General features: G+C 38.3%; 1 protein-coding gene across 2 annotated transcripts in view; it reads left to right on the top strand.

Moving 5' to 3' along the window:
- The window catches only part of SERPINE2 (serpin family E member 2), a 28,175-nt gene that overhangs the window by 7,898 nt on the left and 4,631 nt on the right, over positions 1-15,646 (top strand). For both annotated transcript variants that reach the window (XM_015819019.1, XM_015819018.1), the window contains exons 2-6: positions 9,951-10,225; positions 12,413-12,640; positions 13,531-13,728; positions 14,966-15,164; positions 15,252-15,352. In XM_015819019.1, coding sequence (XP_015674505.1) covers positions 9,970-10,225; positions 12,413-12,640; positions 13,531-13,728; positions 14,966-15,164; positions 15,252-15,352 — 982 coding nt within the window. In that variant the 5' untranslated portion in view covers positions 9,951-9,969. The remainder of the gene's footprint in view (positions 1-9,950; positions 10,226-12,412; positions 12,641-13,530; positions 13,729-14,965; positions 15,165-15,251; positions 15,353-15,646) is intronic.

Below are 15,646 nucleotides of genomic sequence, written 5' to 3'. Positions count from 1 at the left end.
TCGCCTACATCGTCCATATAGGACGACTCGGGAACTCAACTCCTACCCCGGGCAGCTCACCTATCCCCTTATGCCCAGGGGAAAGGTATCAAGCCGTTTGACAGCTGATGCTGGCTGTCAAACCGGCTTTTACGCAAAACAGGCGGGAGGCAGCAAACAGCTGCGACCGACGAAATCGCCTGCCACCGGAAGTCCGTGATTAATATTTTTGAATATGTAAAACGGGTAGAGTTTGTGCTACAACAGCAATGCTGCATACGGTGAAATACAATTTAGGTTGGCAACTTTTTCATCTCTTCCTTAAAAAAACCTCTCTGTATTACCTGTGACTACAAGTTAACCTCATCCTGATGTTCTGCTACATATCTTATAAATACGATCAAGTTGATTATGCTGGCTGTGGATGATGATAGCCTTTTATTGACTCTTCTGGAGTAGAGAAGACTTGTCTGAATGGAGTTTTTTTTTTTGTAAGCAGTAAATGAGGACTTTAGAATATTTTAAATAAAGTAATTTATCACTAATAAACCAGAATAGTGGAATTTGTTCTAGTAAATGGAGAAACAATAATTTTTATTTTAAAAAATTCTAAGTATTTAATAGTGTCTTCAACTGCAAGTAAGTGCACCCTCTGCTGTCTATAAATTGAATAAAAGAAGAAATCTTAGCTCTTCATGATCTGTTCTGACTTTTGTCTATTTCAAGGCCAATTGCAGTGAGTAGAGAGAAAAGCTGATGACTTCCAGGGAGGGAGAGGAGATCGTTACACAAAAGAACAGAAGAAAAACATAAAGAAAGTCTGTAGAAAGTGTGTGTAAAGGTTTAGACAGATACCTCCCTAATTCACACAGCTATAAAAAAGAGAGGAAGAGGAGCACTATCAACTTGCAAGATTATGTTCCTATAGCCAATCCAAATAAAAGGAGTCTTTAGTTTTCCATTAAGTTTGCAGTATTTCTTAATCTGCTCTGCCCAATAGGGTTTACAAAATGCTATAGTTAAAAACATTTATTAAGGAATAATTTTTGTTAGCAATAATCTTGTATGAGTTCTAAATTTAAATTAATTAATACAATCTTTCTTCCTTCCTTCCTTCCTTCCTTCCTTCCTTCCTTCCTTCCTTCCTTCCTTCCTTCCTTCCTTCCTTCCTTCCTTCCTTCCTTCCTTCCTTCCTTCTCTCCTTGATTAGTTTCCATCCGTTGCTTCTTGTCCGGCCTTCAGGCCCTTTGGAGAATAGCTTCACTCCCTCTTCTTTATGGCAGCCCCTGAGATATTGGAACACTGCTATCATGTCCCCCCTTGTCCTTCTCTTCGTTAAACTAGACATATCCAATTCCAGCAACCGTTCCTTATATGCTTTAGCCTCCAGTCCCCTAATCATCTTTGTTGCTCTTCTCTGTACTCTTTCTAGAGTCTCAACATCTTTTTTACATCGTGGTGACCAAAACTGGATGCAGTATTCCAAGTGTGGCCTTACCAAGGCATTGTAAAGTGGTATTAATACTTCACATGATCTTGATTCTATCCTTCTGTTAATGCAGTCTAGCACTGTGTTGGCCTTTTTGGCAGCTGCAGCACACTGCTGGCTCATATTTAAGTGATTGTCCACTAGACTCTGAGGTCCCTCTCACAGTTACTACTATTGAGCAAGGTACTCCCTATACTATACCTGTACATTTGGTTTTTCTTGCCTAAATGTAGAACCTTACTTTTTTCACCATTGAATTTCATTTTGTTAGATAGCGCCCAGTGTTCAAGTCTGTCCAGATCCTCCTGTATCTTAAGCCTATCTTCTGGAGTGTTGGCTATTCCTTCCAGCTTGATGTTGTCTGCAAATTTGATGAGTTCCCCATCTATCCCGTCATCCAAATCATTGATGAAGATGTTGAAGAGCACTGGGCCCAGAACAGAGCCCTGGGGCACCCCACTACACAAAGATAAGATGTTTGAATATGGGACAGACTATTATTTGATATAGTCAAGAGTGAATTCTGGGGGAAATGTTGCGAATAAAGGAAAGTAGTGAAAAAAATTACTTGGAAACTAGAATGACTTAAGAAAAGAAAGGTGCAGGTTATATATGAAAAATATTAGAAGATAAAGTAATTTCCAAATTGAATGACATAAGTGAACGTAGAAATTAAACTACTGTAATAAGAAGCACGAAAAAGAATATTTGGCAGACTCATGAAGTGAAAATGGTTCTGGATAAAAAGGCATGTAAGAAATGGATTTAAAAACAGTTAAAATCTAAAAAAGAGAGAAAATACAAAAAAAATTCAAGTTGCCGCATTTTGGATTATCCGTAGCTTCCGAATACTTTTCAAGAGCAACTCCATGCAAACTGCATTGCAATAGTTAATTGAGCAATTAAGAACACAAGTGACAGTTTCAGGAAAGGTTACAATTCATGCACAAAATGAAACTGCAAAGGCCCTTATGCCACAGATAGCACCTGGTCCTTGAGCAGGAGCTGTGAATCCAAGAGGACTCTTAAATTGTGAATTAAGCTCTGTGCAGGGGAGTTCTAGTTCAGCAACATCTGGAGGGCTAGAATTTTCATCTTCCTATTGTTTTTAGTTATACTTTCTACATTTCTGTTCTCTACCATTATTGATTTAATCCATTTGTACAGTTGCCATATATGTGACACTAGGAGGCTAAAAATAAAATATACAGTATACAATATAAAAAAATAAAAAACCACATCATTAACAAATCCAGGGGATTTGTTCTGTCCCACATCTGTGACCCCAGGCTCAGCAAAAAGCCAAGCTTCCAGGCCTAATGAAAACTTGACAGGATTGGAGTCAACCTGAACTACAAAAAATAAAGTTCCAAAGGATGATGGACTCCATGAGAGAAAAGCCGTCTTCCTGGGCCCTGCTAGCCAAGACCTTTTAGATTGACAGTAACCTCAGCAAACTCCTTTTGTGAATAGGATGGTAAAAACAACTGGGAGAGACGGTCCCACAGTGAGCCTGTCCAAAGCCATGAACAGCTTTAAAAAGGACTATAGCACCTTGAATTGTACCTGGAAGCACACTGGGAACCAATACGGCAAATACAGCATTGATTTGCTGTATTGTGTCATGTGCCAAATAACTGTCGCCACATTCTGCACCAACTGAAGCTTCCAAATAGTCTTCAAGGATGTCCTCGTGCAAAGTACATTGCAGTAATCCAGTCTGGTAGTCATGACGAGCTGCGTTGTGGCCTAGTGGTGAAGATGCTCGCCTCTCACTTGGAAAGTTGAAAGTTCAATTCTAGGTAACGGCAGATGTTTCTCTCCCAGGGTGCACAGAAAAAATATCTGCTGCAAACTCTGCATGGCATCAAGAAGGGCATCTGGCCAGTAGATGCTGAGCTCCACCCAGTCACCCCGATTCCACCTCATGTTAAGGAATTACAGAGTCATAAAAAGGAAAGGGGGAAGTCTGACAAAAATGATGCCATTAGAACTCCAATTCTCCCATTTACCCTGGAGACTTTATAGCATTTATATATATTGTGTCCTTCCCAATATTGTGTCCAGTGGCTTTCCTTTTACAGTTCTCTTTTGCAATCATTTTATTAAAGTTTATAAATACAAAAAGAAAACATTAATACAAACTAAAGAAAATATAAACAGTACAGATAGAAAAAATAAAAGAAAAAGATATATACACGATTATTCCCCCTATTTCCAAGCAAGTATAAACAAGTTCAGTAATATAACACCTACTCTAGTACAGGTAGTCCTTGAGATATGATAAGTCACTTAATGACCATTCAAAGTTATGACAAAACTCCCCAAACTACATGCAATCATACAATCATGTTTCAAAATTAGGAGTTGCCCCACGGTCATTTGCCCTTATAATTCCCTCCCCTGTTAGGGTATTGAAAATAAACTTTCCATCTCTGCCCACCAATCTCGATCCTTTTTAACCACTTAATTTGCTAAGTTTTCTGCATACCTGGAAAGAGAGTAACAAGATCTGTAAGTTACTTACAGATGACCCACTGCCAGGCTGAAGATAGAGGGAAGGATGGAAGCAAGCAAAGAAAATCTTCCTGTAACTTTTTGCTTTGAGTTGAAGAAAAAGTTCTGCTCCAAAGAAAAAGTGGCTTCAGCACAAATGGGCATCATACACTGTTGTAGAAGCTGGGTCCTAAAGAGAGTCAAGACAGGCAAGCAAAAAGCTTAGAAACCTGAAACCTATTTCCAAATATTTCTAAGCCTTCTACTACTGTCTGTCTAACTGCCTTTAAGACCCAGCTTCTGCCCTGAACATTTGCTACACATTTGTGCTTTGCATGCTTTTTACTTTGGGGCTGAACTTTTTCTTCACCTCCTCTACGCACTTTGTAGAAATATTTTCTTTGCTTGCTTGCTTGCTTCCTTTCCTCTACTCTTCAGCCTGGAGTCAAGGTAAGTACAGATTTTGTCTATCTTTCCAGGCATGCGGTAAATTTAACAAATGAGACATAGAGATTGGACTTCAGAGGTGGAAAGTTTACACCTAATGGAGGGAGGGGGGAAGATCAACAAGTCTATCAATTCCAGCTTTTTTGTTTTCTTTATAAAAGAAATGTGGGTTTCTGAAGGAGACAGGGGATAAAGTAAGGGAACGTTTTTGGGAAACTTGCCCTGAACCTGTGACTTTTCAGAGTGTAGGGTGGCTTCATCAAAGTTAGCAAGAACCAGGAGAGGTTTGCAGTCTCCCAACGGCCAGTGAAGTGGGGCAGTGGTCCAGCCCATAAACTGGGTTTCAATGGCCAAGCTTGGAGGCTTCTTTGGAAACTTCTCCGGCATTGGAACATGGTGCTAGGCCCTAATCTATTTTAGCTCTTACCCCTTTTGTCCTGTTTTGGGTTTGCAAAACATTCTGCTCCTTTTCTGCCTCCTTTATGGACCCAGTTGGGTGGTGGGCCTCCCACGACTTTCCTCATCCATGAGGTACCTCATGCTCACTTAATGACCCCTGGGTTCGTGTAACCGTGGTATCAGGAAGAGAAGGGGTGGGATTATGAAGGAGGCTGTCTCACTTAATGACTGTCACTACTTGCAACTGTAATGGGCAGGCTCCGTTATCATCATAGGTTGAAGATGACCTGTATTTCAATTTTAAAAAATATTCTTCCCATATCTCATACTTTATCAATATTCAAGACCTAATAATTCAGACCTAATAAGCAAACAACTCTATATAGATGTGAGAAATAGTAACACCTTAATGTTTTAAAAAATGAATTTTATAATCAATTTATCACAATAAAGCAAGAGAAATCTCTCCCCACTTAAAAATAAATCCTTAAAGCCTCATTATTAAGTCCTGCTCAAAAGGAAATCCTGTTAACAGCTACCAGAAACCACAAATACATATTTTAACCCTGATTAAGTTCACTTTGAAGACCACTTTTACTTTTTAAAAAACTTAATTTTTGATCCTATCAAATAACATCCCACAAGTTGGTAAACTAGAAAAAGGTGGAATAGACAACATCACCACCAGATGGATCTATAGCTGGCTGACAAACCGTACTCAACGAGTAGTCCTCAATCACTACATCCACATGGAGAGAAGTAAGCAATGGGGTACCACAAGATTCCGGTCTTAAGCCCAGTACTATCCAATATCTTCATCAATGACTTAGATGAGGGAATTGAAGGGGAACTCATCAAATTTGCAAATGACACCAAACTGGCAGGAATAGCCAACACCCCAGGAGACAAATTCAGGATACAAAAAGATCTAGACAAACTTGAACAATGGGCCTTATCCAGCAAAATGAGTTTCAGTGTGGAGAAAAGCAAAATTTTACATTTAGGCAGGAAAATCAAAGGTACAAGTACAGATTGGGCGAGACCTGGCTTAAAAACAGTAACTGTGAGAGGGACCTTGGATTCCTAGTGGACAATCGCTTAACTATGAGCCAGGGGCTGCCACAAAGAAGAGGGGGTCATGTTGTTCACCAGAGCCCCAAAGGGAAGGACGAGAAACAATGGTTGGAAACTGATCAAAGAAAGAAGCAACCTGGAATTAAGGAGAAACTTCCTGACAGTGAGGACAATCAACCAGTGGAATAGCTTGCCTCCAGAAATCGTGGGCACTCCATCACTGGGGATTTTTAAGAAGAGACTAGACAATCATACGTCTTGAGATGTATAGATTCTTCTCCTTGAGCAGGGGGCTGGACTAGAAGATTTCCAAGGTCCCTTCCAGTTCTATTCTAGTCCAAAAAAAAAGTTGATTTCTTATCTTTTTTAATTTCTCCTTTCAGGAAGAGCTTATATATTTTCTCTTTGTTTCCTCTCAAAATCACATAGGCCGTGCCCTTTTAGGTGCTTATGTGAAAGAAATTATTACATTGCAATCTAGTCCTGGAAAGCAGATATCCATTTATAGTACAATATGCGGACTATTCTAGTATCTTCCTCAGCCTGGTGCTGTCAGTATTTTGGATTACATTTCCCATCATCCCAGGCTGAGTGAAGGTTCATTTGAATTGTTTTGTTATTTTGTGTGGCTTTAACCCAGGGGTGTCAAACTTGCAACATCATGTGACGTGTTGCGACATTTTGCGACTTTTTTGCCATGGCCGCGGGCCAGCAGTTTGACACCAACTGCTTTAACCTATTATAAGCTGTCCCAGGTTAATCTGATTCTTTTAGGCAGCAGTCACATTTTAAAAATAAAATCTGAATATTAAAATTTTAAAAGATAAACAATTCCTAAAATATTTTTTATGGCTGTTACATAACTGTTTATGAAAGGCATTTAGACATTGCTGCCTTATTAACAGCAGCCTTTTAAAAAGAAACCAGCACTTCTAGGAAAACCTAAATGATGTTGAAATCTTTTCTCAATAAGCTATGCACCAATTTTATTTTTTTTTAGCCTAAAAGAATGTGGACTGAATTTATGTTAAAACTTGGTCGTTCTATCTCTCAGTAGGACCACTCTATGACAGAACATAATGGAGCGAATTTGATAAGGCAGGAGAAAGAGTTTGAAAATGGGCCAGATCAATGTGGGGGCTGTGAAGGAAAACATTGCTTTCCCCATCCATATTCAGCCTTATATGAGAGGCGTTTGGGCAGCTGCTTAAAATGTTTGCAGCTGCTCCTTTCTAAGCCCTCCCACCTGCAAGTCATGTGATTCAGAGCAGAGCATACACAGCCTGCCCACTGCTTCCCAATGCACACTGTTATGTAAACACTGAGATGCAGCACAAAGGAAAAGCAGAAACACTACCATAGGTGCAGCACATTTTTTACCCTCACAAAAGAAACTACGGGTGCTTTTGTGGCCACTGCAGATTAAGGGATTGAAAAGCATTCTAGAAGACATGCTTTGTGTGTTATCCCTGCCTTTATTTTTTCCAACCAAATGAATTTTTGGAAGAAATTATCTAAAAGGCATCAGAATGCTGTCTAACTACCTACATATGCTGCTATTATCTCCGCTGGAAGCTCCCTTTTCAATCACATGACCCAGAATGAAGTGTATACCTCCCCTCCTCATGCTTCCCAAGTTATGTTTAATATACAAACACCCAGAGATGCAACAGAAAGGCAGAGAAGGAACATATGCATATAGCATATATGAACCACCTTCACCCCTGGGATAAAATTGTATGCTCAAACTTCTTTTACTTCATTATATGCAATGAAATACTTCTGCTTCTAATGATAGAACTGATAGATGCCTTCTGATTGATCAGACATAACTGATGATAAGGTTGGAAACAGTTCTAGAAGCCATGCTCTGCATACTTGAGTTTTCTTTTTTAACTTTGGGGAACTGGACATTGCTTTAGAAATATCCATCTACCATCTTTAAGGAAATATTAGCATATGCATTGAAAAAGAAAGCATAGCATGAGCTTGCTTTAGATCAGGGGTCTTCAAACTTGGCCCTTTTATGACTTGTGGACTCCAACTCCCAGAATTCCTCAGCCAGTGTGCCTGGCTGAGGAATTCTGGAAGTCCACAAGTCATAAAAGGGCCAAGTTTGAAGACCCCTGCTTTAGACAAATCTCTCTCTCCACGGCAGATGGGTGATTAAAAAATGTGAAAAATAAAATCTGAGCAGACAGTTCATTTCTTTATATTAAATTATATTGCAAGCTTAGTTAATAATCTAAATACATAATTATATTTGAATTGCTTTTGTGTAAGATTGTCGAGCTTTGTTCACTGAAATGCAAATGACAAAGCAGGAAAGCAAGAGCTAAACTGAAGTCTTCGCAGTTCTTCCTATTATATGGATTCTGCTAAAAGTATTGTGAACTAGTTAATTGAATAATGTATTTTTTTTCTAGATGAATTAAATACTTGTATTTATTGAAAAAAGAATACTTTTTGACCTATGCTGATCCCTTTCTGATCAAATTGGCTATCTAATTTCTAGGTTACTTTATTCTTATAAAATTAAAATATGATGAAAAATTACATATTATAGCTAAAGGAGCTGCTTTTTGGAACATGTTAGTATGAAGAAAGCATTTGTTTTTGAAGTATTAAAATAGCTATGTCCCTTGCGAGACATCTGCACTATATACAAAACTATCTCTGCCTTTGTAGAGTAATCCTGGTTTTGAGAACACTGCCCTGATTTTTTATCGACTTCCAGGTCCTAATCAAAGTCCTCGCCCTTTAAATCCAGTACAGCACTTACATCAGGATTTTTCCTGTAAAAATTGATTCCATTCATTTGATCCAATTATCTTGAGAGTTCTGCTTAGAAACCTTCCTTATGTAATTAATGGGAGTTAGTCAAGGAGGTGGGCCTTGCCCATGGTAGCTTTTGGACTATTGAACATGCTTACTATAGAGACTCAAACAGTGCCTTCCCTACTCACTTTCTGGAAGTTTGTAACTATTAGGATGATATTGTACAGCAATGTTTTCTCAACCTCAAAAACTTTCTCACCCAACATGCTATTTGGAGAATCCAGGGAGTTGTTTAAGTCTACACAACTTAAAGTTACTGAGATTGAGCAAATACTGTCATTAGAGTGATTGCCGGTGAAAGAAATTACTGTGGGGACTAAGTTTCAGAGCAGTTTTGCCGTAACATTTCAGAGAGAGGAGCTTTGTTTGCACAACAGTTAGATTATCCGCTTATCCTATTTGAATACTCAAGGTGTCTCTATTAGTATACTTATAGAAATTCTTATGCCTACTAAAGCATGGTGTGTCTGAAATAGCCTTTAAACAAAGACTCTTAAGTTTTTTCCTGCCTAAATTATTTATTTGTTTCAACTTCTTACCATCTCCCATTCTGAGAACATACACAAAAGGATGTTCGTCCTTGATCAGTGTTGCTTATTGCCTGCAAAATCAAATATTATTCTTTGAACAATGCCCAGAAAAGGAGAGAAGATTAAAGAATGTACACTGTAACCAACGGTGTTTCCAGTGCATTCAAGCTAAAGGAATGAAAGTGCTTAAACATTTGATTTATTCTGTATCAGGACTTGGAGTTCAGAAGTAAAATAAGATTTTCAACAATTTCATTCCAGAGAGCAAAACATGAGTAGAATTAAGATACATTAAATTAATGGGCAAATTATGATTTCAGAATTGTAAAAATGCTTTTCCTGTAAAAGGATGTTCTTAGAAGCAAATATAACAGAGTTAGCGTTCTTTAAAATATGTTGTGATTAAAGCTGCTGTATTGCTTAACGTGGGACTGTGGAGATACTGACATAATAGCATAAATCATCATGCACCGAATCTGGATTTATTTTACTTCTGTTAACAATTTGCTGCAAATAATTGTCAGCTTTTCCTCTTGTGGTGGTGCAGTTTTTATGAGTGGGGGTACTGATTTAAAATTTGAATTTGTGAAGCTGGATAAAGTACTATGGTAGTTAGGAGTTTTAGAAGAAACATCCACACACCAGACTCACCTGGTTTGGGCCATTTCATGTTGTATACATTCTTTGTTCTTTTTCAGATTGTTCTAGATTGGAACCATGTATTGGCATTTTCCTCTCCTCTTTGCTGCCTTGATTTCAACCTATGCGTGCTTTCCTCAAAATCATTTGTCACTCGAGGAATTGGGATCGGACATTGGAATCCAAGTTTTCAATCAGCTGGTCAAAACCAGAGCTGGCGATAATGTTGTGGTTTCTCCACATGGAATTGCATCAGTGCTTGGGATGCTTCAGCTAGGAGCAGACAGCAAGACAAAGAAGCAGCTGACTACAGTGATGAGATACAGTGTAAATGGTCAGTGGTTTTGATCTATTATTTCAAGATCTGGACCTTTTGTATTAATTTCTGAAATAAGTTCATCTGTGCCATAACTTTTCCATAAGCACGTAAAGAAATCTGTAGGAAAACAGTGCTTACTGTTGTTCAGTACATTAAGCAGTTATCATGTCCTAACGCATACTAAGTAGATGACAGTGAAGCATTATCTCTCATACCAGAAGGCATTCTTGGCTCCAGTGTTTGGCACGAATGCTAAAGCACAGTAAATCTAACAAGAACTAATTTCTTGGTTCCAGAGTAAGCAGGATTGAATTTCATTGCCAAAAATGTGCAGAAAGAACAAAATGCCACCTGCTTCTTGCTCCTGATGCAGGATGCATACATATCCGTGTGAGCATTTGTATGATATTTATAAAATATTATTGTGCTTCCTGGCAATTTAACAGTATAATCTGACTGTTGGGGGAGAGGAGCGGGAGCAGTTGCCATATCATTGTTGTTGCCATATCAAACTTTACAGAATTCTACTTTTTTTCCTACTCATCTTAGTGCTTTTTCTAGGCCACACCCTTATTGTTTTTCCCATCCAGAAACTTTCTCTTTAATGTTTTGTATTGCATCTTAACAAGAGAAACAGCAACTAGTCACAGATTGCTTCAATGACTAATAACTGTGTAGTGCTTTTTTTGTTTACTATGACCTTCACTTTTCAAACTAGAGGTCTTTATTACCTATGCCAGTGATGGCAAACCTTTTAGACACCAAGTGCCCCAAAACCGCCCTGCCCACCCACAGGACCACCTACCGCCTCCATGGCCTGCAGGCGGCCCTGCAGCGCCATGGCGGCCATGCCCTCTGCCCATGCCCCACAGCATCATCTGTGCGTGACGGGGCACGAGGGTAGAGTCTTGTCCATGCTGCCTGGTTGCCATGTCCTTGGCTGCGCTGCTCCACACAGGCCATGCCCAGGAGCGACTCTCCTTTGGGGGAGGAGCTGCTGAAGGGGCCACGGGGGGAGTTGGGACTGGGGCGACAGCACGCGTGCCTACAGAGAGGGCTCTGTGTGCTGCCTCTGGCACGCGTGCCATAGGTTCGCCACCACTGACCTATGCAATAGGGTGACCAGAGGAATAGAACCATGGTACTCTGACATATATACAGTGATTTTCCCTCCATCTCTCCTACAGATGCTATCTGTTCAGTGTATCTGTTTGTGTCAGAAATAATAAATAAGGCTGTAGGATGCAACACGAACTTTTCTTTTTGTTGCAAACTGACCTGTTTGCCTCTAGAAATTCAGGGTGAACAACAGCAGATTGGCATCTACTGATGGATGATGAGCTATAATAGATCATAAAAAATTCCTGCTTCCTAGATTTGTTTTTAGCATTGTCAAAATTCAGAAAGTTCCTCCATAGGTTTGTGAGTCAACATATAGGGAAAAGATGGGCAGCATAAATTTTAGATAGATAGATAGATAGATAGATAGATAGATAGATAGATAGATAGATAGATAGATAGATAGATAGATAGATAGATAGATAAAATTATTATTTCATTCCAGGTACTAATAAATTTTAATATTTGAACATATCTTAAATGTGTCTTCATTACTGATCCCCTTCTGATACACTGATGGAAGATTCTAGATTGTGAGTTCTAGTTCCACCTTAGGCATGAAAACCAGCTGGGTGACTTTGGGCCAATCACCTCCTTTCAGCTCAACCCACCTCACAGGGTCATTGTTGTGGGAAAAATAGAAGGAAAAAAGAGTATTATCTATATTCACTGCCATGAGTTATTTATAAATTAAATAAAGGTGGGGTAAAAAAAAATCTAAATAAATAAAATTGTAGTAAAAAAGATCAAGTTAGATTCTGAAAGCCAAGTGTACTTACCTTTATCTTAATTGGCTTCTTTAACCCAAATAGTAATTGTTGGTTTTATATATCTCCCTTATTAATAAGTGGTTTATTTATAAAATTAAAATAAAACCAACACAATCAGTGCAACAAAACAGCAAAATCTCACATAAGACTAGTGAAAACTTGAGTCATATGACTGTGCCATGTAATCTAACAACGGTGAGCAAAAGATTTATAAATGAGAATACCCTTTAGCCATTGAATGCTTCCAATTGTTTATAAAGTGTCTGTGTATATACACGTGTCTATATACTCTCTTAATTTGTCTTTCAATCAGGAGCTGGTAAAGTATTGAAGAAGATAAACAAAGCTATTGTCTCAAGGAAGAATAAGGATATTGTTAAAATTGCAAATGTAGTTTTTGCAAACAGTGGGCTGAAAATGGAAGCACCTTTTATTTCTAGAAACAGTGAAGTGTTTCAGTGCCCTGTCAAAAATATAAATTTCAAGGATCCGAATGCTGCTTCTGACACTATGAACCAGTGGGTCAAAAATAAAACTGAGGGTATGTGATATTTTTCTTTTTCTCAGTCTCTTGTTTCTTCTTTAATTTGTTGTCTCTTTTCCCCAGTGCCTAAATTTTGGTTTCAAGCATTATAAAAAAATATATACTGCATTTACTCTGTTGTTTTGTATGGGATTGTGAACACTAATAGTTAAGTATAGTAATAAAAGTGCCTCGGATCTGGCAGCATCTCTTCCTAGAATTTTTAATCCTGAGTGTCTTGCTATTACTATTTCCCTTTTCCAGCCACTCTCACTCCTAAGCATAAGTAGAAAAACTGAAATGCTAAACACTGAAGTGTTCAGATTGCTTAAGAAACAATGTGAACTATCACATTTCTTTTAGGATACAAAATCATGGGTCATTTTAAGAGGGCTGGACTGACAAGGTGGAAAGCTTATAGCTTTAGTCTTTTGTATGCATATTGAAGGAAGGCAGAAGGGCATTATTTGGTAGGGATTGGGGAAGGAGATGTTGGGTAGAATTGAGTCAAATGGATAGTGACTGCAAGAGAGGGCAATTAAGGGAATGGCAAGCAGAGTTGTGACATGTTAGGATAGTGACTTGAGGTGCTTCTGGTTGGATGGGATTCTATACAGCTTCCTCTTATGTGCCAGATTAATGGGAAAAGAGTCCATGATGTCTTAAACCCTTACAGTACAATGTCCCAAGTCATGGAATAGCAGGCACTTCCCAGAGAAAACATAAGAGGTCCATACAGGATAGAATAGTGGGCATGTTTTTTTTTTAACCAGATTGTGGAGTGGCATGAAAATCCAGTGACCATGTGACTCCTCTGAAGTTGCTTCAGTTTTTACTTAATATAATAACATGTCAAATGTGTTCTTTATTTTCTACTGCTGAATTGAGGTTGGATTTTGTTTGTTTAGGTATGATCGACAGTGTCCTAACCCCAGGTGATATTGACAGTGCTCTGACCAGACTAGTAGTGATAAATGCAGTATATTTTAAGGGATTGTGGAGGTCCCGATTTCAACCTGAAAACACAAAAAAGCGAACATTCAATGAAGGAGATGGAAAGACTTATCAAGTGCCTATGCTGGCTCAGTTGTCAGTGTTCCGATGTGGTATGTTCAATAAAATTTTAAAATTCTGAAATTTACCTTCCTCTAAAATTCTGTAGACTAAGATTAAGTAAAATATTTAGTGGGATTGTGCAGGTCATTTAGAAAAGAGCTTCACAAAGCTACCCAAGAAAGTGTTCCTCAGAAAGTCAAGGTAATCACATATCTTGAAGCTTGGCGCGTCCATTTGGAGTCTTGTCTTATCTCCTCAGCATCTCTGAACATAAGTATACTTTCACTGGCTTTGTTGTGAAACAGGTACCTTGACATCAATCCCTAAACACATTGCCATGAAAGAATGGAGAATGTATATGTTAATATTTTCGGTAGGAGATCCAGTGCTTAAGCTTTTTACAACTGCACATTCATTGGCTATATATACATAAAGTAGATCAAAACTTTGGACTAAAGTCATACTGAATGTTATAGTAATACAGTAAGTCCTCGACTTACAACACATCATTTGGTGACCGTTCAATGTTACAATGGCACGAAAAAAAGTGACTTGTGACTGTTTTTCACTCTTACAACCATTGCAGCATCCCTGTGGTAATGTAATCAAGATTCAGACACTTGGTAACTGAGTCATATTTATGACGGTTGCTGTGTCCTGTGCTCATGTGATTACCTTTTGCGACCTTCTGACAAGCAAAGTCAGTGGGGAAGCCAGGTTCATTTAACAACCCTGTTACTAACTCAGCAACTGCAATGATTCACTTAACAACTGTGTCAAGAAAGGTCGTAAATTGGGGCAAAGTTCACTTAACAAATGTCTCGCTTAGCAACAGAAATTGTGGGTTCAGTTGTAGTTGTAAGTCAAAGACTACCTGTAGTCTAATTCTGTAAATATCTGGGTTCTTCCTGGTGGTACCTTTAGTTTCTGATCGTGTTGGCAAATTTGAAGAGTGAGTTGGCCTTGATTAGCATAGTTGGCATGTTAGTCTGTGGTACTGAAACCAATAAAACATTGTGACATTGCTGATTTAAAATGTCCCGATTAGGTTCTGTTAAACTTGAGTCAGGAAAATGGTTTCCTTCTCCATTCCATTCTTAGATTACTAACTGTATTTCATGTCTATTTGAACTTATTTCGTGTGAAAATACAAAAAGAGTTTTTATACAATAGTAGTAGTACTCATATTGCCCCCTCCTCCACATCTGTAGGCTGACTGAGAAAAACACTATATTATTCCAATCCTTATGTATTTTAAATTATTTTTATTTGCTTCCTGTTTTATAGGCACAACCAGCACTCCTAATGACTTGTGGTATAATACTATAGAACTGCCATATCACGGTGAAAGTATTAGCATGTTGATTGCTTTGCCTGCAGAAAGTTCAACTCCCTTGTCTGCTATTATTCCTCATATTAGCACAAAAACTATACAGAGTTGGATGACAACTATGGTTCAAAAGAGGGTACAGGTCATTTTGCCCAAGTATGTAATTTTTTTTCTCATTTTAATGGAAAAAATACAATTGATAGTTTTACAGGAAATCTTATATATTTGATATGGCTCCCCCAGGTTTACAGCAGAAGCAGAAACAGATTTAAAAGAACCTCTCAAGGAACTTGGTATTCGAGATATGTTTGATCAATCAAGGGCAAACTTTGCGAAAATAACAAGTGAGTTACCATCTATTGCTCTTATTTATGCCTTTAGGAATTACAGATAAATAGAAAAGTGATGCTTTGACTTTGTACATATTATTCTTGAATATGAATTTGAAAAGGAAACCTGTTGTGCTATATTATTTCTCAGGAAATAGGTTTCCATATGTTGAATCACAACTCTCATTTTTATTGACTATTGGCTGTGTTGACTAGGACTAGTGAGAATTATAGTTCAATAGTCTGAACATCAGGCTACATAAGGCTGGTGTATAGTCAGAGGTGCATGTTTTTCCATATTACATATTT

This window comes from Protobothrops mucrosquamatus, unplaced genomic scaffold (genome assembly GCF_001527695.2).
Source record: "Protobothrops mucrosquamatus isolate PMUCROS unplaced genomic scaffold, P.Mucros_1.0 scaffold847, whole genome shotgun sequence".
NCBI lineage: Eukaryota > Metazoa > Chordata > Lepidosauria > Squamata > Viperidae > Protobothrops > Protobothrops mucrosquamatus.
Note: the sequence above shows the minus strand (reverse complement) of the source record. Positions and strands in the feature narration are given on the sequence as shown.